This window comes from Arvicola amphibius, chromosome 3 (genome assembly GCF_903992535.2).
Source record: "Arvicola amphibius chromosome 3, mArvAmp1.2, whole genome shotgun sequence".
NCBI lineage: Eukaryota > Metazoa > Chordata > Mammalia > Rodentia > Cricetidae > Arvicola > Arvicola amphibius.
In genome coordinates this window covers 28,158,665-28,186,440 of record NC_052049.1, presented here as the reverse complement: position 1 = coordinate 28,186,440, position 27,776 = coordinate 28,158,665, and the positions used below count along the sequence as shown (strand labels likewise).

At 41.8% G+C, this 27,776-nt stretch overlaps 2 protein-coding genes across 2 annotated transcripts in view; both read left to right on the top strand.

Annotated features, from left to right (window-relative positions):
* Positions 1 to 27,776, top strand: part of Mroh2b (maestro heat like repeat family member 2B) — a 57,266-nt gene that overhangs the window by 16,630 nt on the left and 12,860 nt on the right. Inside the window, exons 16-30 of the mRNA XM_038323290.1 lie at positions 560 to 701; positions 1,607 to 1,650; positions 4,015 to 4,122; positions 6,071 to 6,187; positions 8,957 to 9,064; positions 9,504 to 9,656; positions 16,057 to 16,083; positions 16,808 to 16,927; positions 17,089 to 17,168; positions 20,658 to 20,793; positions 20,882 to 20,977; positions 21,257 to 21,346; positions 21,666 to 21,786; positions 25,243 to 25,340; positions 27,260 to 27,412. Coding sequence (XP_038179218.1) covers positions 560 to 701; positions 1,607 to 1,650; positions 4,015 to 4,122; positions 6,071 to 6,187; positions 8,957 to 9,064; positions 9,504 to 9,656; positions 16,057 to 16,083; positions 16,808 to 16,927; positions 17,089 to 17,168; positions 20,658 to 20,793; positions 20,882 to 20,977; positions 21,257 to 21,346; positions 21,666 to 21,786; positions 25,243 to 25,340; positions 27,260 to 27,412 — 1,593 coding nt within the window. The remainder of the gene's footprint in view (positions 1 to 559; positions 702 to 1,606; positions 1,651 to 4,014; positions 4,123 to 6,070; positions 6,188 to 8,956; positions 9,065 to 9,503; positions 9,657 to 16,056; positions 16,084 to 16,807; positions 16,928 to 17,088; positions 17,169 to 20,657; positions 20,794 to 20,881; positions 20,978 to 21,256; positions 21,347 to 21,665; positions 21,787 to 25,242; positions 25,341 to 27,259; positions 27,413 to 27,776) is intronic.
* Positions 24,087 to 24,618, top strand: LOC119810004 (40S ribosomal protein S19). The gene has a single exon (XM_038323291.1). It carries the CDS (start codon positions 24,144 to 24,146, stop codon positions 24,579 to 24,581), a length of 438 nt encoding a protein of 145 aa, XP_038179219.1. The 5' UTR covers positions 24,087 to 24,143; the 3' UTR covers positions 24,582 to 24,618.

Sequence of the window (27,776 nt, the reverse complement as noted above, 5' to 3'; positions counted from 1 at the left end):
ATGACGGATGATCTGCTACGCCTGCGGCATTCATGAACACTCATTACTGATGAGATTAACTTCTCACTCGGAACCTCTGGTTAAAACTTAATTATTTAAAAATGAGCACAGGACGCAGGTTCAGATCCAAGATAAGCCCCCAGAATTAAAATTAAAACAAACGTGTATTGAACCTCATCCATAAGTACCGTCAATCAAATATCAAATCTCAAATCTACCGTGTATATTTCTCTTCTCCCTATCAGGGCATCTATGTATCACTTAGGCAGACAATATTCTATGTGTCCTTATTTAATTAATAAGGATATCCAAGTGTTGATTCTTTCCATTAGTTTTTCTGTTCCTTGTTTCCATATTTGTTTAACCTTTATCCTCAGGGCAAAAAAAAATGAAAGAATTGTCTAAATATTAACTTTGCCCTTGAATAAGTGTGAAGAGAGACTTGGGTTGATTGTTAGAAGAGCATCCAATGCCGAATGAAAGGAAAGCAGACCGATAAGGCAAAGGTAGGTAGGCCTGCTACATTGTCACCTGGTAACCGTCCCTCCTCTGCCTTCAGGTAATAGCTATGCTGGCCAGCTTAGGGAAATTATGTGGGGCCAGCGCAATAGGACTTCTGAAGTTGGTGCCGGAGATAATCCATCCGAAGCTGGTAGACCTGTGGAAAACACGCTTGCCTGAGCTCCTGAAGTCTCTCGAAGGTATGAGGGAGTACGGTTGGATCTTTATGCTAGGAGGCAAGACCACAGAGAAACGATGCACCGCTTGCTTAACCTGTAAATCCAGAAGGCAAAACTGGCCAGTTTAGGCAATTAAGGCAAAGAGCTTGCCAGGTAAGGCTGTCAGCTCTGCTTTGTTATGTTTTACTTGACTCTTTTCTCTAGTTCTCAAATAGTCGTGGTGAGAAGAGCAGAAGGAGCTTTGTAGGATCTTTTCTTTTTGCCCTGACCTTTTCCCTTATATAGGAGCATTTTTCTTTGCTATTATCTAAAAAGCCTTTACTTGCTGAGGTATCCCTCTAATCCTAGTGTTTCAGAAGTAATCACAATGATCTTGCTCAAGGTCTTTCTCTGATGCATAGTGAAGTTTGAGGCCAGCCTGAACTACATGATAAAGTAAAAACAGGGCCTGAGTGTTGTCTTTCTGGGTAAAGACACTTGCCACCAAGCCTGACAGCCTGAGTTGGGTCTCGGGGACCTGCATGGTAGAAGAGAAACAAATTCCCAAAAAGTTGCCCTTTGACCTCTGTGTGTGTATGGTAGCATGTGTGCATGTACACACACACAGATACACACACACACACAAGCTTTCCAAAACAAAAAAAAAAAACAACTGAAAAAAAGCATTGCTCATATTAAAATGTTAAAATATACACTATAGAATGTGATCATTTCAGTCATTAATTCTGAAATTAGCAAAAATAACTAGAGACACTCTATGTATTTGACAAGAAATTTAAAGTTGCCGGCATAGTAAATTCCATTTCAAAACACTCATCCTGAACGAAGAGAGCCCCTGAGATGGAACCGTCTCATCCGCTAGATGTTGAGTCAGGGAGAATCGATCTCTACGTGTTTGAAATTATTACATCTGTTTTCATTTCTAGGAAACAGTTCCAGCACTGCGCTGTGGGAAGCCATGCTGCTGCAGGTAAGGATGCTAATGAGCAACAGGTGAGCGTGGATCCTCCTGAGCTGTTGATGATGGAGGTTGAAATCAGCTCAGTATCCCTTTTATTAACTAAATTAATGACAAACAAAAAAACAAAAAAAAAAAACGCATTCCAAAGAGGAGGGAGCGTCTTGGCTTGGGAAAATGACTAGCATGTTCAAACAATCTTATAAATCTTTAAGTCATAACAGGAAAAATAATGTTGGTTCTTCAGTTTGACTGAGTTAAAGGAAATTTTTCACTATTTTCCTTAACTAGTTTTCTCTCTCTTAAAACTCGATGGTTCAAAATTTTTAGTCCCTTCATTCCTTTGTCATTCGTGAAACAGAGATTAATGTAAATTCGACTTCTGCGCTCCAAAGGGGAACTCTTTCTTTTCTAACCGTTTCTCTCCATCCTCGCCCAGCCCGGGTGAAATTACCTGGCGTGAATGAGAAGGAAACACAGAACACGCAACAAACCCGCTTAGGAGTTTATTAGAGGGGAGTGCGTACAGGGTCAGTGTGCAGAGACAGTGCCAGACAGGGAGGCTCGTCCAGCTTTTAAAAGCTGCCTAGCACGTGCGCAAAGGGGGTTGGCATGACTACGTCATCCTGATGACGCAGATGACTGACAACTCACGCATGCGCATGCGCGCAAGGGTTTAGCTGAGTCATACGTGGATGTAACCACGCACACACGCACATGGGTCCCAGGCAGGGCCCTTTGTGCCTGAGGTCCTGTCTGCACGCGCCTGCCTTTAGAACCCAGAAGTGCAGCCTTATCTGTGGCTGAATAATTACACCAGGTTTCTAAAACCCAAACGGCCTGTGCTGTATCCTTTCTCCAGAAAACAATCTTCCCATGTAGTCAGGAAATTCCCTGGACTTTCAGAACTAAAAGTGCTGTAGGGGATGTCAAGCTGCAGGCAGGAATGGACAGGACATTTTTATCTCAGGAACCCACAGCCCGCGGAGGAGCCTTTAGACGAGAAGCTTTTGGTATGGCAGGTTTCCCACCGTAATCTGTCCGTATAGAAATTTCCTGTGGCTTCTTAAAAATGGCAGTTTTCAGGCTAGCAGAATGACCCAGCAGATAAGGGTGCTTGCCCCAAGACTGACAACCCAAGTTCTATTTCCGTTCCTCCACAGTGGAAGAAGAGAACAGCTCCCACAAATCGTCCTCATACCTCCACACATCCACCACTAAGTAAATAAACAAAAATGTTTCAAAAATTCAGTGGTCTCCCCACAGTACCTTCTCTACCTTTGTTCGATGCTTCTTCCAAAATCGGCATTTCTAGGAGTGGTACCCAAGAACAGCTGTGTTTCAAAGACTTGTTTCTTTTTTGATACAAATGCACTGGAAGGTGGGAAGGTGATAGCCCTGCTCAGCTGGTCCTTGGTTCTCAGGTTCCCTGCTTCTCTTACGCCCTCCTTCCTGTCTTAAAATCCTCACTGTTTTCACCAGCTACTCTTTTAAAAATAGTCGTTTGCAATGGGGAATTTCTTTCTTCTAACAGGAAGCCTCCAGAACAGTTTGCTTCCTTCTTCCCGTCTTGAGTGTGCAGCTCATCTTTTTCCAAAGCCATGTAGCATATGTTCTTCCCTCAGACTTCCAATACGGTTTCATTCTTTTCAGCCAGCTAGCTGAGCTATGGTTCTTAAATGCGTACAATCATTTCATGGGCCTTTGACATTAAGTGTTCCTTTCTAAGCTTAAAGAGGAGGAAAATATAGGAAATAGTATGTTTTAGACATCCTAACAGATCTTTGTCCTCCAATAAGATAAAAATTCTTTTGAACATATCATTGCATGAAGCAATACAAGGATTCAAGAGTCTTTTCTATGATTCTGTGTGGGAACAGCTAGTAAGTTCAGAAGATCTACTCAGAAGAGGGCCAGTTAGCAGAAATGCACCTGTGTTTCTATTTGAGTCTTGAAGATAGTCCATATTCCATCCCCTATTTGACAGCTCACCCTGATATTTTGTACATAATAAGCCACACAAACATTGACTAATGGGATTTTTCCAAATCTATCAAAACTTGAAAAATGTTAATTGCAATTTGTGTTTCTGACTGTATTCTATTTTAATCTTTGTGTGAATTTTAAGGAGAGGAAGGTGCTTGCATAAGGTGATTTCTACATATGTGTATTTCAGCCTTAACAGGAATTCAAAACATATCAGAACGTAGTTTTAAGAACAAATTAACAGAAATATCCCAAAATAACAAGTTACTTAATGAGAAAAGAATGATCCCAGTTATATATATTTATACTTTAGAAAGTTAAAAAAAAAACAGTACCAGGAAGGCCCACTAAACAGTCAAACTCATACTTAACTTCCACTTCTTGCAACAGTTGCTCAAGGAATCTTTATGGAAAATTGGTGACATTGCCTGGACCAGTCAACTGAGTCGGGACTTCAGCCAGCAAATGGGAATTTACTCCAACTGCTCCATAGAGAAGGTTGGTTTTTCAACAAGGGGACTCTGGCACCCACCTTATAACCCCAAATGGCTTTTCTTCAGTATATCCAATGGGAGAAGAAAATTATTAGACAAAGGAGCTTCCTGAGTGTTGAGTACTTTCTCCTTCTCTGCACCTCACATGTAGCCCATCATGCTCACCCATCTTTAAGGAATATTTGTGTGCAATATAGGTTTGTGCTATAAGCCAGGAATCTCTTCCAGAGGAGAAAGAATGGACACTGATTAAATACCAGTTTGTGCCTTGGTTTCCATTATGCCACTGTTACAAAATGGGCAGTCAGAAACAATACTAAAATTCAGCAAGGTTGGAGGCAAGAGGTTGTTCAAAATGTAGTTCTTGAGTTCCTTTGTGTCATGTCCATAACCCTCCACCCTGCAGAGTTCCATTCTAAATGGGATTTGAATACAGGGTCTGCTATGTACTTCTAATGTAGCCTGGGGAAAACTGTTTAAATCTCCAAATCCCCAGAACATTCACAGTTTGATTTATTTCAAGGGTTTAGGCAGGTGCAGAAGCAGGTCAGTGAAAGTGGTATATGTGTGCTGGGTATAAAAGCAGTATTGGTCATGGTCATTATTAGGATAAGGTCATTCATAAAGTTTAATATTTAAGAAAAACCATTTAAGTTTTACAATTCCTAATACCAAGTATTTTTATTTATTATTAACTTCAGTTATTCTATATACTTCTCAAAATTCTCCCTGACTGACTCTGATGGGTCAGAGAATTGGTACCAATTCTCCAGGCTGGCCTCCAAAGCCTGCAGATGCACGTCAAGACTATGTGAGCAGTGCCTCATCTTCATCACACAAACAGTCCTGTGCACCTGAAGTCATATAATTCATCCAGTAGTCTCCAAACTCCAAGATGATTCCTTTTAAACAGGCAGACCAAATTTGAGGAGTTTGGTTTTTTTTTATACAAGGTTTTACTCAGTAGCTCAGGCTAACCTGGAACTTCATGAAAATCCTCCTCAGGACTCTGAGTGCCGAATAACAGACATGAGCTACCAAGCCTGGAGAGGCAGAGAAATTTAAGTGGTGAAATCTCTCTTAACCCTTACACTGAAAATAAGTTAATTAAATGTGCACCTGTTAGTTTTTGTTGCATAACAAGTTACGTCTAATAGTTTGAAATAACAGCTGTTCATTTATCCCATAGTGTTGAACTTTAACAACTGTCTTGGGAATGGAGTAGCTTAAGTTGAGCTTTCAATCTTCTCAAGGAGGCTCTCAGTATGTACCAGAGTTTCATTCATACATCATGGTCTTAGGACAGATTGTTTCTATTCCAAGTAGTCTTTTATTTCTAACTGGCTAGCTAACATGACCTCATAAGTTAACAATACACGAGGTTTTCCTTGGCCATAGGTACAAAAGAGACTTAAACATCCAGCCTGAAAGATGGAGGTATCCCAAAATCCCACCCCTAGCTGGGGAGCTACTGTCAGATATTTGCAGAGGAAAGGAGAGGGGCGTACTTTCATTGGTTAGAGTTGAGGACAGCCATTGTTAGGTTGCCCCGCCACGGTGAATGACCCCATACTCAAGTTCATATAGATAGCAGTGGATGAAATGGGTTAAGAAGAGGTAGGAGATGTGTTAGAAAGAGCTAAGGGGAGCTGGAAGGAGGGAATAGGGAATGGATATGAACAAGATGCATTGTATACTTGTATAAATTTTCAAAAAGATGTTATGATAGAGAATGGAAACAATGATAGTGGTAGGAACACCTTCTGACAGCATTCAGATAAGGCCTAAAGGAAACACCCTCAAAAAGAGAGTATGTGCGAGGTACACAGCCATCAGACAATTAAAGTCAAGACCAAGTGGATTTTTATCCTAATGACTACTTCCTCCCCCTTTCCGTTCATCTTTTTTTTTCCAAACTTTTAAAATCCTACCGCTCATCTTTTGTTTTCCAGAAATTTCTTTGGAAAGCCCTGGGAACTACATTAGCATCCTGCCAAGACAGAGACTTTGTGAGCTCACAGATCAACGAGTTCTTGGTTTCTCCCAGCCAACTGGGGGACCAGAGACAGGTGAGACCCCTTGTCAGTCCCCTTTTCTGGTGATAGCTACCATTCCTCACCACAGAACTGGGGACAACCCTGGCTGTCTTTTAACCATAGTCATTCATTAGTACATTTTAAAAAGTCCAAAAGAATTTTTTTCCAGGAAAAGAAAGTTTCCCTGTTTAATTGTCAGTACCTCATACTTTTTGTCAAATTTGTAAAATTACTGAAAGATGAATTTCAAACATTCTTACTTAACGCTGCCATGATGTGTCTTATGTCTTAGCAGTGGTTTCTTGGATTATGATGATAACCATCAAGATGGCACAATTTTCAAGCTGAGAGTGACCTTAATGGTCATCTAGAAAGTGTATGAGCATGAACCCAAGAGATCCAGGGAAGCAATCTTATTTCCTCCCCGCTTAGCCTTGTTGGCAGAGCATGGGCTACTGTGGAGAAAAGGAGAAATTTATATTTAAAATAATGGAAAGGCTTCCCCCGTTAATAAAAATTGCTGTTAGAAAAAAAGTCTTACAGCATATCTTGTTACATCTCTCCCCAGAAATTCTAAGATGTTTAAGTTTCTTTCTCTCACAGTAAATGGGAGAAACCACTAAACTTCATTGAGTGTGTGAAGCTGCTTCTGTACCACGGTCTCCCCTTACCAGTGTTTGTTACCATCAGTCCCTCTGGATGACAATTCTAACACTACTTCCCTATCAGACTGTCCCTTGTCATTCAGCTATACACTAGGACGCAAAGTAACTTTGTGCCCAGTGTAAACATCCATTAAGAGTCTCACCCAAGCTCTTAAGAGTTTCACAGGCTGTGACAAAGTATGACCTTCCTCGGAGCTTCTCAGACAGCTGGAAGTCAGGGAGTGGCCCGTATAACACATTCAGGTCACTTAGGAATGCCATCTAGGTGAGTTAAGTGCTAGCACCTGCCGTGGTAAGCGAGACCACGCCTTCCTGTCTCTGCATCTCGCGAGGCGAGCGTGGTTATCAATCAAGTAACGCCAGACTGTCCGCCAGGGGGACATGTAACTGGGAAGACTGGAGCATAGCACAAAGTTCCCAGTTGAGCAGGAACTCCGCTGAACATTTTCAGATGGGAGGAAGCTTGAGGTTGAAATTGCAACCTGAAGGAAATGGAAGACGAAAACTGAACAAAAGCCTTGCAACGACGCTACGGATTTGAGGGCCTCACCAAGGTTGAACTGCCCTGGCTTTCTCACATGTTCTCCAGCAGCCCAAGTGCTGGATAAATTGAGAGTCCATTTGTCCAGGGACTGGGTTTTGGCTGAAACGACAGATGAATTGGGAGAGAAAAATCACAGAGTGTTACGAGACAAGCATACAAAACAGTCTACAAGATTCAAACAAATTTGTATCTTAGGGTTTTAAACTGAGGTCACTGGACCACAAGCTATTTGATAGGAGTGTGCTAAGTGCCCTCCACTGTCAGGGGTGGGGCTTGTATGTCAGAACTAAAAACAGTGCCCCAGTAGGGTTGTGTATGCAAACGAAATGTGATAGCATTCATGAAGCAAACTGCCATCCATGAACCACGACAAAATTCTTGTACAAATCATAAGGAAGAATTTATGGTGACGTCCATACTGGGAAAGCAAGGTGAGAAGGAGAATGTGGGCAGGTGCTGTGAATATGAAACAACCAGGTCTTAACAACAGCCCTGAAGAATTAAATCACCTCACGTGTGAGGCCATTTCAACAGGGTAGTGATTCTTCAAAATTATCAATAAACATTGCTGGTTATATTGTATTTTAGGCATTTCAAAATGCCTAAAAATAATGGGGTTTAGCTTTCACCCTCACCCCCTACACACACACACACACACACACACAACTATAGGTATTTAAGTCAAGTATATTCAGCCTCATATGACTATCCCACAGTGTACACAGGTATCAGAGTTTCACACTGTACCATTTAAATCTTTGTACTTCTTATTTGTTGATTGTTTTTTGTTTTTGTTTTTTTTTTGTTTGTTTGTTTTGGTTTTCTCGAGACAGGATTTTCCTGTAGTTTCTAGAGCCTGTCCTGGAACTAGTTCTTGTAGACCAGGCTGGCCTCGAACTCAGAGATCCGCCTGCCTCTGCCTCTGCCTCTGCCTCTGCCTCTGCCTCTGCCTCTGCCTCTGCCTCTGCCTCTGCCTCTGCCTCTGCCTCTGCCTCTGCCTCCCGAGTGCTGGGATTAAAGGCGTGCGCCACCACCGCCCGGCTTTTGATTGTTATTTTTAAGCTAAACTTAAAAAAAAATTTAAAAAGCACAAACATTAGTCGTGCCCCCCATCTCTCAGGGATCAACTGTAGACCTCAAGGTGTCCTGTCCTTTGTGATTGCTCCCTCAGCTCTCTACAGTGATAGCAGGCGTTTGCACTTGCTCTGTGTTTGGAACGCTCTCTTGTAGGAATTCCACCAGCTCATGCTTTCCCTACAGTCAGGGCCCTGCCTGTGTTTAACTTTACTGCGTTTACGCATGAGTCTCTAATGACCTTACTTACATAGCAGGTTTCTCTCAGTCTTCATCAGCCACTGCCTTCTCTCTTTCTTGATCTCTGTAGCACTTGTCAGGTCCTGGCATGCTATATTGCTCAGTTGCCTGCCAGCAGCCTGAACTGGCTGTGTACTCCACGGGTATAGTGATTTCAGGGTGCCCTGTTGACCCTGTGTCTCCCAGTGACTGGAAACATGTCTGTCACACAGCGGTAGATGCTCAATAAGAATTGATCAAATGTGTGCTTACACTCCAATCTGTTCCTTCTGATTTTAGGGAACCACATCTATTTTAGGATACTGCTCTGAAAACCACTTGGATATTGTTCTAAAAGTTCTGAAAACATTCCAAGAGAAGGAGAAGTTTTTTATCAATCGATGTAAGGTAAAGGAATAATTTTCTCTGAAGCTCGTAGCTACCTCAGAGGCAAACAATACTTCCATCTTTGGTGACTATCTCTATCCCATACTGTTCTTATCACTCTCTCAGTTCTGAGCGTTGGCGTTGCAGGGCGGTCAGCATTATATAAGTAAACTGCTCCATTTTGGCTGACACTAGCGCTGACTGGAGAAAACTAAGTGTACCTGCATCTGTCCCACCGCAGTTCCAGTGATGTATACCCTACTTCCCTGAAGTTACACAGAAGCTTCTCGGCCCCACCACAGTCCTGTTTGTGGGCATTTGTACACGCAAGAACATATCAGTTTCAGAATCATCCCAGTGCAGTTGTTTAACCCTTGTGGTGGTCCACGGGATTAAGAGAAAATATGAGAGAAAGCAAATTCCTTCACACGATTTGTATCTCCTTGTTCGTGTCTTCCAGGGTATATTTTCTGGAAAAAAGAGCCTGACCAAGACAGACCTCATCTTGATCTATGGCGCTGTGGCTCTCCATGCCCCCAAGCAGCAGCTTCTAGCCAGGCTTGATCAAGACATCATGGCTCAAATCCTGCTTCTCTATAACCAATGTTCTCAGGTAACACCTGCCACAGGACTGCCAAACCAAAATCAATAAATAAGATCTAGCACGTTAGAAAGGTGCGCACGTATGAACAGAGACAGTATTTTATGGAATAAAGGCCAAACGTTGCTTCCTTCCTGAGGCTCTGGGCAGTGTGTGTCCTCTGACTTCCCAGATGCACTCAGCCCTCTTTGAATGTAAGTAATTACCCCAAATCAAGGAAGGGCAACTGGCTTATCACTTCCCTGTTGCAATAATCTTAACCTCTCATGTGTCACCTGTGATATGAAATAGTAAGCACCATATGGTGTGGGAAGTTTTTCTGTCTATGTGTTGCTTTTATTGGTTAATGAATAAAGCTGTTTTGGCCCGTGGCTTAACAGAATAGAGCAAGGCGGAAATTCTAAGCAGATAGAGAAGGAAAGAAGGCAGAGTCAGGGAGATGCCATGTAGCCAGTGCTGAAGGAAACAGAAACCTGGTTACTACGAGCCTAGTGGTAAAATATAAAATAATAGGAATGGGTTAATTTAAGATGTAGGAGTTAGCTAGAAATAAGCATAAGCAAATAGACCAACCAGTGTTGTATAATAGTTTCTGTGTGATTATTTCGGGGCTGGGCGACCGGAAACAAACACGCAGCCTCCCCTACAACCACATATGCATTTTTAAGGTGAGTAAAAGGTGTCATTTATCAAGTTATTCAACCCACCTCATTTTGCACCATTTCTGCCTCTGCATTCATTCCAGGCACCCTGACCTTCCTGATTCAATTCCATGCCAAGAATGTGAGGCCAACCTCAGAGCCACCAAACTGAGTTGCTACTCGTCTGATCATTGCTTTCCTTCTAACATTGTCTTTGTTTCTGTCACAAACAACTTCATACATATTGTCATACATATGTCATACATATTATCAAAGCCACTTTGCTGGGCGTGGTCAAGGTGACCCCCCCCCCCTTGAGAATCACCGAGGGGTTGAATTCAAAGTTCAGCTTTGTAGAGTGGATTTCCAGGAATGGTGATTAAGTAGGCCACAAAAGGAATCTGCAAACCTGTAGGCTTATGAGACTTACAAGTGTTTCTTATCTGAAGGCAGGTGTTGGGAGGTCTCCCTGATGATTTCCACATTTGCTTCTCCCTTATGTTGCAGATCCTCTTGCTGTCGGGATCGGAGAGAATTTTACATTGATGTGAACAAACTGCCACACAGGGAAATCACCTAAGGGAGTGATGTTTTAGTCTGGCTCATAGTTTCAGAGAGTTCCCTCCACGGTTCTTTGGCCCCCGTGTGCTTGATAGATTATTATGATAACAGGAGTAGATGTTGAAGTTTTTCTCCATGGCACACAAGAAAGAGGAAGCAGAGGAATCCATGCACAAGATATGCCCTAACCCCTGAGTTTGAAGTTTTCAGAACCTCCCGAAATAGTATTATTATCTGAGACAGAGCATTCTGTGGGGGGACATTCTACATTCAGACCATCACAGTGCCTTTGGCTTATACTCGTGTGTGTGTGTGTGTGTGTGTGTGTGTGTGTGTGTGTGTGTGTGTGTGTGATAAGAACAGGTTTTAGGGGGTTAAAATTATAGATAGCAGCATACTCTGGGAGAAAGGCAGTGAGTCCCACACCTTAGGCACCAGACAATGACCTAAAGAATCCTCTAAAGACAGAGTTTACCAATGAGTCCATTTTTAGGAATGGGTGACAAAATCTCGATGTTCAACCCATTCCTCGCATTTCCAGCCTTCTAGGGAAATGTGTCCACGTTGGGAAGAACAGAGAGAGTTGAACTCGGTGATGTCAGGTCTGTTTTCCAAAGACTCACAGAATGTGAGATGTGACTGTACAAGGAATCAAAGACAATGGCCAGGATATGACACAGCAGATGATCTTGGTCAGACCAAGATCATTATCTCAGCTCTGGTCCTGTAAAAGGTTCTGAGGAAATTGTTAGCACTGCCACCACTTAAATGAAGCAATCTTGCTCCTGTGAGACAGTCTATGAGGTACAGCCTCACCATCGTTGATAATTGCCTTCATTTCAATGACAATCTGTCTGACAAGGCTCATTGTAACTTAGGGATGACTTCAGTGCCTTGTTACAAAAATATTGACCAATCAGTCATGGCATTTCTTATAGCCAATGTAATTTCAGAAGCGAATAAATCAGGAATGAAAAAAGGAGCTAAAAGCAGAGCTAGAGGAAGACAACCTAGAATCAGGTTTGCCAATAATTTCAACACACTATGAATTTTTTGCCCTCAAATCTAATAAGTAACAATGAGGATTTTTAAAAATGATAAAATATTTTTGTGATACATTAATTTTTAGTTATCCATTGAGGAAAGAGTATAAAAATAAAATGGTAGATAAAGATGTTTGGAATAAATACAAGTGTACTTTTCAGATTAAGAAATTCTGCTAAAATGTGTGAAGAAAAATATAAAACTTGTGGGAAATGTGGCTAGGGAATTATACTGAAAACAATTACTATAGACACACAAAAAAATCAAATATAGAAACCTAGTCTAAGTAAAAATAAAGTTTGATATGTTACTCTGTGTGATAGTCACAGTGCTTGAGAGGATGAGGGGAGGAAATAAAGAGTTTGAACATGTAAAAATATTGATAAAGTACTAGCAAATAGAATTCAAGACTACATTTTTTTTAAAAATCACACACTATAACTAACTTTATTTCATTTCAGAGAAGTGAGGATGGTTCAGCATACACAAATAACTGCAATGCAACGTATCGTTGGACTCACGGACAAAAGTCGTGATTGTCTCAATAGATAAAAACTTTGATGAAGTTCAATCTTCCTTTATGATAAACATCTTAAAGAAACTAGGAATTGAAATGATACATTCCAATATCATAAAGGTCATTCTTGACAAAGTCAAAGCCAGCATTTTAAGTGAGAAAAACCTGAAGCCGTTCCCCTTAAAATCAAGAAGACAGGTCTGTTCACTCGACTCCCATTAGAGTACACAGTTAGGGCAGTAAGGCAAGGCAGGGAAAAAGAGATGCAAATAGGAACAGAAGCCAAACTGTCCCTATTCATAAACTGAATGATCTGATATTTTAAAGACCCTAACACGCCATCAGGAAACTCTTGTGTCTGATAAGCAGTATCAACAAAGTATGGGCACACAAATTAGCATATAAAGCTCAGTAGCTTTTCTATGCACCAATAAGTTGTCAAGAAAGAAGTCAAGAAAGAACACCCCATTTACTATCACTTCAGAAGATAAAACATATTTAAAAATAAACATAATCAAGGATGTAAGTCACTTCTACAATGAAAATTTTAAGATGCGGAAGAAACTGTAGAAGACACAGAAAATGGAAAGACATGACATGGTCATGAAATAGCAGAACTCGTCTTGTAAAAATGCTTATACTGTGGGAAGTCATCCACATATTTAATAAAATTCCCACTAAAAATTTAATATAATTTTTCATAAAAATAGAAAATCCATCTGTAGAAGGAGCGGCAGGGCTGTGTCCTGCCACCTGGCTAGCTTTACCCAAAATAATTACACGGAAACTGTATTCTTTTAAATACTGCCCGGCCCATTAGTTTCATCCTCTTATTGGCTAACTCTCACATTTTGACTAACCCATATTTAGTAATCTATATAGCACCACGAGGGGTGGCTTACCAGGAGAGATCTTAACCTGCGTCCATCTCAGAGAGGAAAAGCATGGCAGCTGCATATGGCGACTGCCTGAAGCGTCTCCTCACTGCCTTCTACCCAGCATTCTGTTCTGTTTACTCCGCCTACCTAATTTTCTGTCCTATTGGGCCAAGCAGTTTCTTTATTAATTAACCAATGAAAGTAACACATAGACACTTCTCCATCATCCATCTGTACTGGTTTAAATAAAAATGGCCCCCACAGGTTCATAGGGAGTGGTGCTAATAGAGAGTATGACTTTTTGGAGTAGGTGTGGCCTTGTTGAAGGAAGTGTGTCATTAGGGGTGGACTTTGAGGTTTCAAATGCTCAAGCCAGGTCCAGTGCCACTCTCTCTTCTCCTGCCTGCTGGTCCAGATGTAGAACTCTCTGATACTCTCCAGCATCATGTCTACCTGTATGCTTTTATGCTTCCTACTGTGATGACAATGGACTAAACCTCTGAAGTGTAAGCAAGTCCCAATTAAATGCTTTCCTTTATAAGAGTGGCTGTTGTCATGGAGTCTATTCACAGCAATAGAACCTTGATTAAGGCACTATCCTAAAGTTAATATGCAACCATAAGAGACCCAAATACCCAGAAGTCTCCTAAGCATCACAATATGTGGTCTCAAATTACAGTTCCATAGTAACGCAAACAATGTGGTGCTGGCTCAAAACAGGCACATAGGTCAATGGACAAGAATGGAAAACCAGAAAAGATGCTCTCAAAGCAACAGTCACCCCAGTCTTTGACAAGTTTATTAAACCCATAATTTGGGGAGAGTGAGGTCTTTTTAACAAACCATGCACATAAAACTGGAAATCCATCTGTGAAAGAATGGAAATAAATCCACATCTTTTACCCTGAACACAAACATAAAAAAAAAATTGAAGTCAATCAAAGTCCTTAATGTAAGACTAAAAGACATAAAACTTCTTGAGGAGTAATTCAACAAACACTTAAGGTAGGGGAAAAAGCAAGGACTTTAAACAAAAGGATATCAAAGTATAGAAAACAAACTGATGATGTGAAGACTTGTGAAATTGCAAAACTTCAGCACAGGAAAGAAAAGGAACCATCTTGTGGGGGACAGCCCACTGTTTGCTAATTATACATCTGATAGGCAGTTAGTCTACAGATGCTACAGAGCAACCAAAAGTCAAATACTAATGCTACAAGTCACCCAGTCAGTAAGTTGGCTAATGAATTGAGTAGGCAGGTCTCAAAAGAAGAAATAGAAATAGCTAGTAATGACTTTTCAGCATTTTAGTCAGAGGGGAAAATACAAGTTAAAACTGTTTTAAGATTCTATCTCACCCCAAGAGAAATGGCTCTTGTCAAGAAAACCAATAACATAAAATGATGGTGTAGATATGGAGAAAGAGAAAAACTCAGGTGGGCATGTACACTGTTGTAGCCATCTTGGAAAATAATACAGAGGTTCCTCACAAAACTAAAATTGGAAGTATTATATGATCCAGCTCTAGCACTCCTGGTTATACACTAAAAGAACTCTAAGCATAGTACAAAGAGAACTGTGCTTCCATGTTTAGTGAAACATTAGCAATAGTAACCAAAATGTAGACTGCACGCATGTCCATCAGCAGACCAAAAGAAAACGTGATATACATACGCAATGGGATTTTGTTCAACCAAAACAAAGAATGAAGTTACTTCACTTTTAGGAAAAAAAGGATAAACACTAGATATTATTGTTAATCAAAATAAGTCAGGACAAATATTGCATTTTCTGTCATATGTAGAACATATACATATATGTGTTTGGACTTATTTATGTACATATAGTCATAAAAGTAGAAGATAACTGTTGTAAGAGGAGGTTTCAATAGCAAGTGACGGAATATATGTATGTATTATGGATGCAAAAGAGAGAACCAGTTAGCGGCAAGGGAAGGAGATGGGGAAGGTAGTGTGGAAAGAAATTAGAAGAAAGTATGATGATTTACATATATGAAAACATCATAATGAAACCCATTTCTTTGTGTGTTAGCAAAATAAAGGAGAAATTGGGATCAGCCTGGGCTATATAACAAGACCCTATCTTAAGTAAATAATAAAGTTGAAAACGCAGAACACAATTAATTAAAATTAGAGCATGCAAATCACATTTTACAAAACACCTGAATTCAGTAGTAAATGCTAGTTATGAAATGGTGGAGATGAGAGGCAGAATTGTCTGAAATCCATGGATAGCTGTAGCAGAAGATTTAGCACAATGTAAACGACCTCACTTGGAGCTGGGTGCAGGCTTGCATGGCACAGATTCTGATAGGGCTCAAGTCACCTGAACACCTATCCTCCCCGCATAAAGCTGTACATAAGGAAACAGAAAATTGACACCTGCTAAAAATATCCGTAATGCATTAGTCCCACTGGAACAGACCTCAAACCTCCAGCACAAGCTTGCCAGCAGTTCTGACTGGCCCTTCAGCTCCACCATCAGCTACCCTGTGCTCTCCATTTTATAGCCTTGCCTATGATTTACTCGAGAACCTTTCATACCTTTCTCCCTGACAAATCAAATAGAAACATTTTAGTCTGAAAACACTGCCTTTACCCTTCTTGCTGTTGCTGCTGCTTTTCCTTAATGTACCTGCCCATGAGACAAGATTCATCCTGTGGCTGTGCTTCTGCGTAAGGGGTGTGTCTTTGGGGTTGGGGAGTGTCTTTAATTGTTGCTCACTCTGTATCTGTTTTTGTCTTTTTCAGGTTCTGGGTGTGTCTATGATAAATAAGGTAGGAGATGATAGATAGATCGATGGATGGATAGATAGATAGATAGATAGATAGATAGATAGATAGATAGATGACAGACAGATACAGAAAAAAGGAAATCCATGCATATATTGAACATACTTCTTCCTGGGAAGTATGACAAGTGCAGATGACTTCTTGATCGGGTTCTATTGGAAAGGACCTCAACATGCTACTCATTAACCCAATTTGAGGTCATGCTCCATAAACAATCCAAGAACAAAGAGCTACATTGAGGCTCCAGGTAGTTTAGAAGTATAAGCCACTGTATGCATTTTAAATTGCAGTGTGTGAATCCCCCACTCAAGGGGGACCATGACATCAAGTTACTAAGTCACAAACAGCAAAACGTTTAGTGAAGCAAAGTAAAAGTGAGAAATTAAACAAGACAGTGCACATAACAACAGTATTATTAATTTTTTATTTCAGCCATGTCTTAGATTTTTGTCTGTGCAAGTAAATCTTAATTGTTTTATTTCCTTCTGTGGTTTGTGGTTAGAAAAAAATGTTTGAAAACCACCACTCTAGAAAAACTCCCATGTATGTAGGAAGAGATTGACCTTTGTGTCCTAACTTTCCTGGCACTCAAACCCTAGGTGGGGAGTGAAGGTAGCAAGGGGAGCAAATGTGTCACCTTTGATCATGTTTGTAGACCCAGGCCTGGTGCCTAAGACCTGGGCTTTTACCGAGGCTCATTTTGCTTCAGGACATGGATCTGCAAATGAGTTTCACAAGAAGCATCACAGAGGTTGGCATCGCCATCCAAGACACTGAGGACTACAAGTTCCAGTTTACCTACAAGGAGATGCTGATTGGTTTTATGCTGGTGCGTGCACAAGAAGAAAGAAAGGGGACTCTGAGTAGTCCATGTAAAAATAGGTGACATTCAGCATCGCCATGAAGCACGTCTCTTGAATCCTCTAACCCAAGGCACCCAAAGACCCAAGTCTTTCTGAAATGTTTGACCTCTTTTTGTGTGTGTTCCAGGACTTGATAAAGGATGAACCCCTGAATTCCTTGGCCAGCCCTGTTAGGTGGAAAGCCTTAATCGCCCTCAGATACCTAAGGTAGACATAACCTTTCTTACTCTAGTGCATGTGTGTTTTGTGTGTGTGTGTGTGTGTGTGTGTGTGTGTGTGTGTGTGTACATGCCTATGTGCATGTGCCTGGTGTGTATTGCCAGAGGTGGACATGGAGTGTCTTCCTCAATTGCTCTCCACCCCATTTTTAGACAGAATCCCTAGAACCCCGAGTTCACAGTTTCTGCTAGACTGACTGGCTAGTGGAACGCCTTTCTCTGCCCACCGGAACACTAATCTCTCTGTGTGTCCACCCCGGTACTGGGGTTACAGGTATACAACCCTGCTGCAGTTTTTTATATGTAGGTTCTCAGAGTCTATCACTTGGGTCCTAGGAATACAAACTTGGGACCGCTTGCCTGTGAGCCGCCCACCTCACCCCAAATCTTTCTTATTCTTATTTTCTCCCATTCTTCTCTGCCTCCTCCTGACTATCACCTGACTTATCTGTCAGTGCAGGCTCAAGTACATCCTCCCCAAAATAACCACGTTTCTTTAGTGGGGCTCACAAATGACAGCTTTCTCTCCTCCCTAGGTGTTACCAAACTGGCTAAGACATTGATCATTTGAAAACTGACAGGGTCAAACAGCCATTCAGAGGAGTCAGGTTTATTAATAAATAGATGAGAGACTTAAGTTTCTACACAAAAGGAAATTCCTCATCCAAGATCTTAGACTACAGGCAGATTTTAATCTTCAGATTAAAACCTTATGAAATATCATATCACACTCTAGCTTTAGTTAGCTAGAAAAGATAAGCCTGACCAAAAAAAAAAAAAGAATTTTGTGCAAGTTTTAGAGTCCTATTCCCCCACTGCAGTTAAAGAATTACACTGTGTACTGTCCACATTTGAAAAGTAAAGTTAAAATAACAAAGCTCACCCGAGATGCCCCCGTTGACGTATTTGACAACATTTTTTGCGCCCTGATCTCTGGTCCTCACTTTCTTCACAGACCTGAGATCCAGTTTACATAAAACCTTCCACCCTCATTTTTCTCACTTCGCCATCCAAATTCCCACATTATCAACAATTCTCCACAAATGACATTTTTCTTTATTCTTATTTCTGTGTGTAATAGTTGTATATAAAATACCCAAGATCACGCATCATCAAGGAAATTAAAGTAAAAAACACTGACATATCACCACTTTGCACCCTTTAAGATCGCTGTTACCTCAAAAGAAATGTGTTGGTGGGGTGAGAGAAAAGAGAATCCTGTGCTGTGGTTTTCGGCATGGATATTGGTGCACTGTAGAGAACAGAATGGAAGTTTTGGCAGAAATTGAAAGCAGAATTATCACTGAACCCTTCAGTACCTCTTGTCGGTAGATACCCAATGAAAATGAGATCACCACAGCTTTGTAGAATAACTTCAGTGTTCAGCATGGGTTCTTTCATAAAAACCGTGGTAGGAAAGCAATCTAAGTATCCATCAGTAGACAAGTGTATAAAGTCTGTGGAGAACATATACACAATAGAATATTATCCAAACTTAAGAATTAGAATAGCTTGTCCTTTGTCACAACATGGGTTCATCTAGAGGACATTGTGCCAAATAAAATAAAGCAGACACGGAAAGAAAAAGTTCCACTGGGAGTCTCTTATATATCAAATCTAAAAAAAAAAAATGCTACTAAAGGCAAGTCCAGGGGGAATTAAACATTGTCAATCAAAGAACACAGAGTAACTTTCTGTGAAATGAATAAGTCTGAAGAGAATGTGCCCCGTTAACAGCTGTGTTTCCAAATAGCATGGTAATTTAAGATTTAAGCTACATGAGTAAACTATAGCTGATCTTGCTATAGTGTGGGGAGGTTATATGATCTATACATGAACCAATTTGTTTTCCTATACTAGTTGTATACACACACACACACACACACACACACACATATATATGTCTTCTACTCTAAAATGCATAAAGTAATAGTAAATGGTCTCAGCATACAAATCAAAAATCAATCATTATATTATCTGATGGCTTAATGGCTTATTTCTGGGCTCTCTGTCCTATTCCACCGGTCCATGAGTCTGTCTATATATTTACACTGTGCTATTCTGATTACTGTGACATTGTAAGAAGATTTTAAAATCAGTAAGAAGGGCTGAAGAGATTGCTCAGTGGTTAAGAGCACTGGCTGCTCTTCCAGAGTTCCTGAGTTCAATTCCCAGCAATCACATGTTGGCTCACAACCATTCATAATGGGATCTGACGCCTTCTTCTAACATAAAGTTGATAGAGCATACATATGCATAAGAGTATGCTTTACATAAAATAAATAAATAAATCTTTCACGGTGGTATAATAGATGGATGGATAGATAAGTAGATTAGATAGATTAAATTTGAATAAATAAATAAAATCAGTAAGAGCTGAGTACAATGTAGTTCACCTACAGAGTGCTTTCTGAGCTGGTGCAGAAGCCTTCCCCAGCACTAAAAATATCAGATTAATTCTTAGTCGTATGTTTTGTCTCATTTCACCCAAGATATCCAGTACATTTTCATCTCATCATGTGTTCAGTATTTTTGAACTACATTATCTTTCACACAAAACTCTCAAAATTCAGTATATATCACACATGACATTTTAATTCATATTAACAACTCTGGTGGCCATGTGTGACTGCTGGCTACACTCAGTTTGTTATAGAACTAGACGAACCTCTAATCACATGCAAAAAGTTGTTGATTGTATGGGGCCAACGTGGAGGAAAAGATAACCCACAAACTGGCAGAAGGAAAATCACTGGAAGCTAGTAATGTTATGTGTCCCTCATGGTGTTGTTTCCGCTTAGTCATGCATGTCAAAATTCATCAAAGTATAGACCTTGAGTAGATGCAGTTCATTGTACGTCACTTTTACATCAGCACACTAATTTTAAGAAAGTAATCAGACAACGACCATGAGAAGACGGCAAAGGGTCTTCCCAGCTCAGCCCTGAGCCCCACTCCTCTCTGAGTCCCTCTCTCACGTTCTTCTAACAGGATCTCCATTTTGAATTCTTTCCTAAGGCGGAAGCTCGGAAGTGTGCCCTACTGTCTTGATTGACATTTTTACAGATTTTAACAAATGACCTTTTCCTATTGAACTAACATTTGCATTTTCCCAAGTCATGTCAAATATTGTTCTGATAACTATTATAGTAAATGTTTGGAAGGCAGGGAGGGAGGAGGCGAGAGAGCCAAACTGTCCTGTTCTTCACCATCTTAGCTTGTTTACAGGAAATGCTCACAGTAATAATTTCATTAGCATTGACAGTGTTTGAATGACGCTTCACATCTTACCAAATCCCGGGGAGCAATGGTCCCCTCTATCTGTCTTGTGATCACCACCTATCTCGATAGCTCAGAAATACTTCAGAAAGTGTGCCACGTTTGTCACCCGCTCAGACTTTATAGACAGATCTTCAGCACCGCCCTGGCAGGGTTTGTTTGTAATTATCCCCTTTCCTCCACGCGGTTCTCCTGTCAGCAAACTGAAGCCTCAGCTCTCCCTGAATGACCACCTGAATATTCTTGAAGAGAACATCCGGAGGCTGCTGCCCCTTCCACCTCTGGAAAAACTCAAAAGTGAGGGCAAAACTGACAAGGACAAGGAACACATTAACGTACGTGTCTGGGGCCTGAGAAGAGAAGACAGCTCCCCTGGGGCTGCTTTCCCTTCAGCCTGAGACTAACAGGCGCCCTTGATTTCAGTTTCTCTACGAACGGTCTATGGACGCTCTAGGGAAACTTCTGAGGTCCATGATCTGGGACGACACAGACGCACAGAACTGTGAAGAAATGTTTAACGTGAGTAGGGGCCACCATTCACACGGGTTGCCCAACTCCCCACCGTGTCCGCTGATGTGCCACACTAACCAGCCCCACCCATCCTCTCCACAGGAAGACACTCAGCTTTACCCTACCATGTAGGCCCAATCTTTTTTTTTTTTTCTTTAATTTACAGGCAGGTGGATACCACCCAGTTATAGAAGAAGCAGAGAAAGGGGGACAGGGAGGGTGAAGGGAAGATAAAATCAAACGCAAATGAAGAATACTAAGCAAAGACATTCCTTCTTTGCCCAACAGCTTCTCCGGATGTGGCTTGTTTCCCAGAAAGAGTGGGAGAGAGAAAGAGCATTCCAAATCGCCTCGAAAATCCTAACGAATGACGTTGAGGCAAGTACTCCCTTCAGAAGAGATTGCATTGCTAGTCAACTGTGGAGACGCCTGAGACTCTCGCCTGGCGGATCTCAGGTCCCAGATGGAGGGGTACGGCAAATCCCTGGGTGATGTCTCCCACCTCCAGAACTGAGCAAGCACGGTGGCGACTTTGCCTGCTCGCTCCCTGGAGTCTTCCACCACCCATAGTATCAGGTACCTATTAAGTGCTCAGGATTTAAATTCATCCTAAAGGACCTGCACAGGGAAAAGAATGGACTTAACCCTGCTGTAGGATCAAGCACCCCATCACATGGGTGCCCCCTCTATCTTGCAGGCACCACGGAACTTCAGAATTGGGTCGCTCCTTGGGCTCCTGGCTCCTCACTCATGTGATACGCTGCCCACCATCCGCCTGGCAGCTACTAGCTCCATTATTGGTCTGTTCTGTGCAAAAGGTGGGGACTGCTCCAGTAAATGAAAGACCTCTTTGTAGCTTCTGACTCCCCTTTCCGCAGATTTTCCTTCCAATAACCACCTCCTGCCTCTCTAGCCCTCGGTTCTGTTTCCTCACAGAATTCTCTGTCTTTTAGACTTGCAACAGGTTATCTTCTCAGTGACCCCTTTCCAGGTTGTCTTCCCCCCCCCCCCAAGTCTTTTTGAGTCAGGGTCTCACTATGTAGCTCCGGCTGTTCTGGAACTCACTATTTAGACCAGGCAGACAAGTATGAGTCTGCCTCCCAAACGCTAGGACCAACAGCATGCACCACCAGCTCAGCTTTTTGTTTCGTTTGGTTTTGTTTTGATAAGGTCTCATCACGCTGCCCTCACTGGCCTGGAACTCACTAAACCAACCTGATGTGGAACTCACAGAGTTTTGCCTCCACCTCCAGAGTGCTGGAATTAAAGATGTGGAATTTAAAATCACACCCAGATTTTAAAAAAAAAAAAACTAATACAAAAGCATTACAACAATTTCTTAAAGTAGGTAAAAATGTTTTGAAAGTCTCTGGTTTAAATGACTGAGAAATTGAACATATTAGCAGTGTCTCTGTATCGCACATTTTTCTTCAGGAGAAAATTACACAATTATTATGGTGCCATGTAATTTTCAGAGTTCCCTAAGAGAGCATTTTGTGGATGCTTTGTTTCTGTCTCAGAGACAAAGACTCCCACCCTCAGCTTTCCAGTTATATGTGAATAACTGTACCTAACCAGAAAAAAAAAAGGAAGGAAAAGGACTTGGGGCTGTGCAGTTAAGAACACTGGCTGTTCTTCCAGAGGATCTGAGTTCAGTTCCCAGTATCTACATGGTAGCTCACAATCATCTGTAACCCTGGTTCCAGGGGGTCCAATGTCCTCTTCTGGGGTCTGCAGAACCAGGCACACATGTGGTGCATTGACATACATGCAAGAAAAACACCTGTCTTAGGGTTTCTAGTGCTGTGATGCAACACCATGACCAAAAATCGAGGTGAGGAGGAAAGTGTTTATCTGGCTCACCTTTCATCGCTGTCTGCCTGTGGAGGAAGTCAGGACAGGAACTCAAGCAGGGCTGGAACCTGGAGGATGGCGCTAAAACAGAGGCCATGGAGTCACCAATAGTGACTCTAACAGACATTAACAGGGTTTTAATGTCTCTTAACATCTTACCAGTGTCCCAGGGAGCAATGGGTCCCCTCTATTTGTCCCATTATCACCACCTCTCTCAGTATCTCACAAATACTTCAGAAAGAAAGAAAGCCATAGTTTCCAAATTAACAAAGCTGTTTTTCCTTGGTTGATCAAATAAGCAATATGGGGGTGGGGGAAGCATGTGTACTATTCAACAACAATAAGGTACAAGTAACTAGTGTAATACTAAATTAAGTACCCATGAATAGCCAATATCTTTTAATATGGGAAATTCAAAATTGAGGAATACGTCATTACTTAGACCACGGAAAGTAATGAAGAGGGCTTTTCGTTTAGGTATATCTGACTCTTTGCTTTAGGGAAAGAAGGAAGAAAAAAAACAAGAAAGAAAAGAGGAGTGGGGTCTCACAGTATAGCCTTGCCTGGCTTAGAATGAGCCACATTATGGCCTTGAACTCTAAAGCATTCCATGTGTCTCTGCCTCTGGGGGGCTGGGATTGAAGGTGTGTGCCACCATGGCTATGCTAAATCTGATTCTAAGTCCATGTCTGTCCCACTGGGCTAGGCTGCCTCCCTCAGAAGGGTCCCAAGTTCAGTTTCCACAGTTAATATTCATTCTCATGGCATGCAGAAATCATTCCTGTAGTTGGTTCTTGTTTTTATTCTTTTCTCTTTAGGGGGCCTGCCACCCAGCTCTCAAATGATCGCACGGAGGCTCATTCCGACTTATAAATGCCCGGCCTCAGCTTGAATTGTTTCTAGCCAGCTTTCCTTAACTTAAATGATCCCTTCTACCTTTTGCCTCTGGGCTTTTATCTTTCTCTAGTCTATATACCTTTCTTTATTTCTTACTCCATGACTTGCTGTGCAGCTGGGTTGTTATCTGCTGATGTCCTCCTCTTCTTTTACTTCTCCATCTTACTTCCCAGATGTCTCCTCCTACTCATTCTCTCTACCTAGCAGCCATGCCTATTTCTCTCCTGCCCAGCTATTGGCCATTCAGCCATTTATTAGACCAATCAGGTGATTTAGACAGGCAAAGTAACACAGCTTCACAGAGTTAAACAAATGCAACATAAAAGAATGCAACACAGACTCTCGCAAGACTCGACGCCCGACTTGTGCGCCCGGGAAACCCCGTCTTTCCCTTTCCCCTGGCTAGCAGCGCGGAGGCCGCACGATGCCTGGAGTTACTGTAAAAGACGTTAACCAGCAGGAGTTCGTCAGAGCTCTGGCAGCCTTCCTCAAAAAGTCCGGGAAGCTGAAAGTCCCCGAATGGGTGGACACAGTCAAGCTGGCCAAACATAAAGAGCTTGCCCCCTATGATGAGAACTGGTTCTACACACGAGCTGCTTCTACAGCACGGCACCTGTACCTGCGTGGAGGTGCTGGGGTTGGCTCCATGACCAAGATCTATGGAGGACGGCAGAGAAACGGTGTCAGGCCCAGCCACTTCAGCAGAGGCTCCAAGAGTGTGGCCCGCCGCGTTCTCCAAGCCCTGGAGGGACTGAAAATGGTGGAAAAGGACCAAGATGGGGGCCGCAAGCTAACACCTCAGGGACAGAGAGATCTGGACAGGATTGCCGGACAGGTGGCAGCTGCCAACAAGAAGCATTAGAACAAAGGATGCTGGGTTAATAAATTGCCTCATTCATTAAAAAAAAAAAAAAGAATGCAACACATCTCTGCATCATTAAACAAATGTTCCACAGCATAAACAAATGTAATACATCTTCAACTAATATTCCACAATGTATTACTATTTAGTTCTATTTATAATTTTTACCACTAATGAATTATGCAGTTGCTGATGAATTTCTATCAAAATAGTTCCTTTTTTTCATTTTTCTTAAGGTAACTCACTACAAAATGAAAGTTCAGGAAGAAGAATAGTAATAGCAGTTTCTAAGGCCCTGGTATTTGTTTCAGACAGACACTTTAAAATTCAGCCAGTCCTATCTGTGTGACCTCAGGCAAATGGCTTCATGCCACTCTGCCACAGCTTCTTCACCTGCAAAAATAGAAACAGGAGCAGAGAACATAGCTCAGATGAACTCTGTGAGGAGAATATGTGATCACAGCATGTAGTTTCTACCTGTTGAAACTGCTTTTGTGGCCAGCCCCTCATCAGGCGACCTTTTGCGTGTTAAGGAAAAAAAAAAAAAAAAAAAAAAAAAAACAAGCATCCCACAGCTTAATTACTGTCACATCAAAATATAGCAAGACATTCCAACTCTGTTTGGGTTTTTAACGTCTCTTTCTCCCTTTGCTGACTGTAGGCATTTGTCTGGAGGTGGACAGACTACAAGGCTTGCAGGAAGGGCTGGAATCTAATGATCAGCAGATCCAGATCAAGATATCCTCCAAAATAGCTAAGGTAATGAACATGCAAACCTGGCCTCATAAACTATTTCTGATTTAATTTCCAAATGAGTAAGTGTGGTCCTCCCCATTATGGAAGCAGGAAGACAGTGACTTAGATGTTCAAGCTGACCTTTTTGAGAGACCTTTGGTTCTGTCAGTTACTAAGTGTACTAACTTAGAGTACATGTTCCAAGTCCTCAGCTGTGATTAACAAGGCCCTGTGGAAGCATTCTGAACCATGTGGCTCTGAAAGGGGAGGAACAGGAGTAGAATGGATGGAGAACATGTTTTCCAGTCAATCAAATTCATCCTCTGTACATTACAGGAAGTATTTTCTCCTCCTCCTCCTCCTCCTCCTCCTCCTCCTCCTCCTCCTCCTCCTCCTCCTCTTCCTCTTCCTCTTCTTCTTCTTTTTCTTCTTCTTCTTCTTCTCCTCCTCCTCCTCCTCCTCCTCCTCTTCTTCCTCCTCCTCCTCCTCTTCCTCCTCCTTCCTCTTCCTCTTCCTCTTCCTCTTCTTCTTCTTCTTCTTCTTCTTCTTCTTCTCCTCCTCCTCCTCCTCCTCCTCCTACTCCTCTTCCCCCTTCTCCTTCTCCTTCTGACAAAAGATTACAGCTTATTTCTTAGAGAAGGCTAACCAATCAATTCTGTCATTTATTCTATCATTGGCATATGCAGAGTATACAGCATATGTCAAGATCAACTCTAGGCTCTAAGAAGAGAAAACCAAAGTTATAGTGCGCCCTAGTCAAATAAAACATCAAGTAATAATAATTGAAGAAAAGAAAATCAAGTAAAGGAATAAGGACTAGGTTACAGGTGACCTCTGGAGAAAAAGTATGTATCCAGTAAAGTCAGGAGAACATGGCTGCATGTTCCTAGAGTAGGTGTGAGTATTCCATTGGTACATTGCCATCGGATCTAAAAAGATCTGAAAGGTCACTGGCTGCTGTGGAAGAGTAGAATGTGGAAAGAATAAGAACAAAATTAGTGAAGTCAGTTCAAAGGAAATGACAAGAATCCGGTTATTAGGTGAGATAACTTGGATCAAGGTGGCAACAGCAGACAATGAAAATTCGATGTGAGTGGGGAAGAGATGTTAGCTCACGGCATATCATAGAAGCCTGATACATTTCTCTTGGGACTGTAAAAACTCAAAAGCTGGCTACCCTGAAAGGCTGGAAAACAGTTCATTATTTTCTCAAGAACGCATCATCAGACCATTTAACACTGGGGGAGTCAGTTCTGCATACCAATGTTCTCCTGTCAATCATCTTCAGTCAACTCAAGATAGTCAAAGCCCAAGATGATGCCTTGGGGAACTCATTCAGTTTTCCAATTTCCTCCTGGCTGCCCACCCTCTCTCATTAGCTTCATATTCAGTCATAGACACTTACATCCACACACTGCTGTCAATCAAACATTCTGGGCTTCCTATACCTAGATATCAAAACTGCAGTTTTTATTTCCTTGACCTTCTTGACTGCTCTTGATAGTGAAGAATAGATACTGCCAGCCAGTTGATCATTCATGTGACAAATTCTCCCAAACTTGAAACATTTCTATGATATACAAAATGTGTGTGGAGGTTCTTTCGTGTGTGTGTGTGTGTGTGTGTGTGTGTGTGTGTGTGTGTGTGTGTGTGTGTTCTCTACTGTTTTCCTTTCTGCAATATGCTATAACTTTGGATTTGGAAAAGAAATTGTCACAGCAGGCTTGAGAGTCAATAACTATAAAATAATAAAAGAGGCCACCCCAGATAGAGTTTGCTTAAAGATAAAAAGTCAGAATAGGTCCTATTTCCTCTGGTCTCTGTGGTTTCAGTCAGATGTTAGCCAGTTGTTTCTGTTATCCTAAAACACACCGTAGCAGCAGGTCTAGGTGTCTGGATCTAAAGGGACGTGGGTGATAATGCATTTGTGGCTATATCCTCAGATTGTCTGCAAATTCATCCCCAGTGAAGAAATCCAGGCATTCTTGGAGGAAACACTGGATGGCCTGGAAACTCTCAACCCCACGTGCACAAAGGCCTGTGGTATATGGATGATTGCGGCCCTGAAGGAGCATGGGGCTGTGCTGGAAGATCAGGTGAACTGACAACCAACCAGTCATGGGGCAGAGCAGGATTCTAACACCTCCAAGGTGCCAAGTCAAATCCCCATTCTGTTCTTCCTCTAATCATTAGTCTAATGGGAAGCAGGCAAAAGCTTCAGGGACCTCAGCAGAATCCTAGCCTATATGTTAACAAGGCTGGATGGCCTAGCTAAATCTTTGATTATAACAACTTTTAAAACACAATAGAGTACCTGCCCAGGACGCACAAAGACCTGTGTTCCGTTCCCAACATGATATAAACAGGGCAGCATGGCACATGTCTGTAGTCCTAGCTCTTGGGGGAGGGAGGCAGTAGATTCAGGAGTTCAAGGCCATTATCACCTACATATGAACTTCA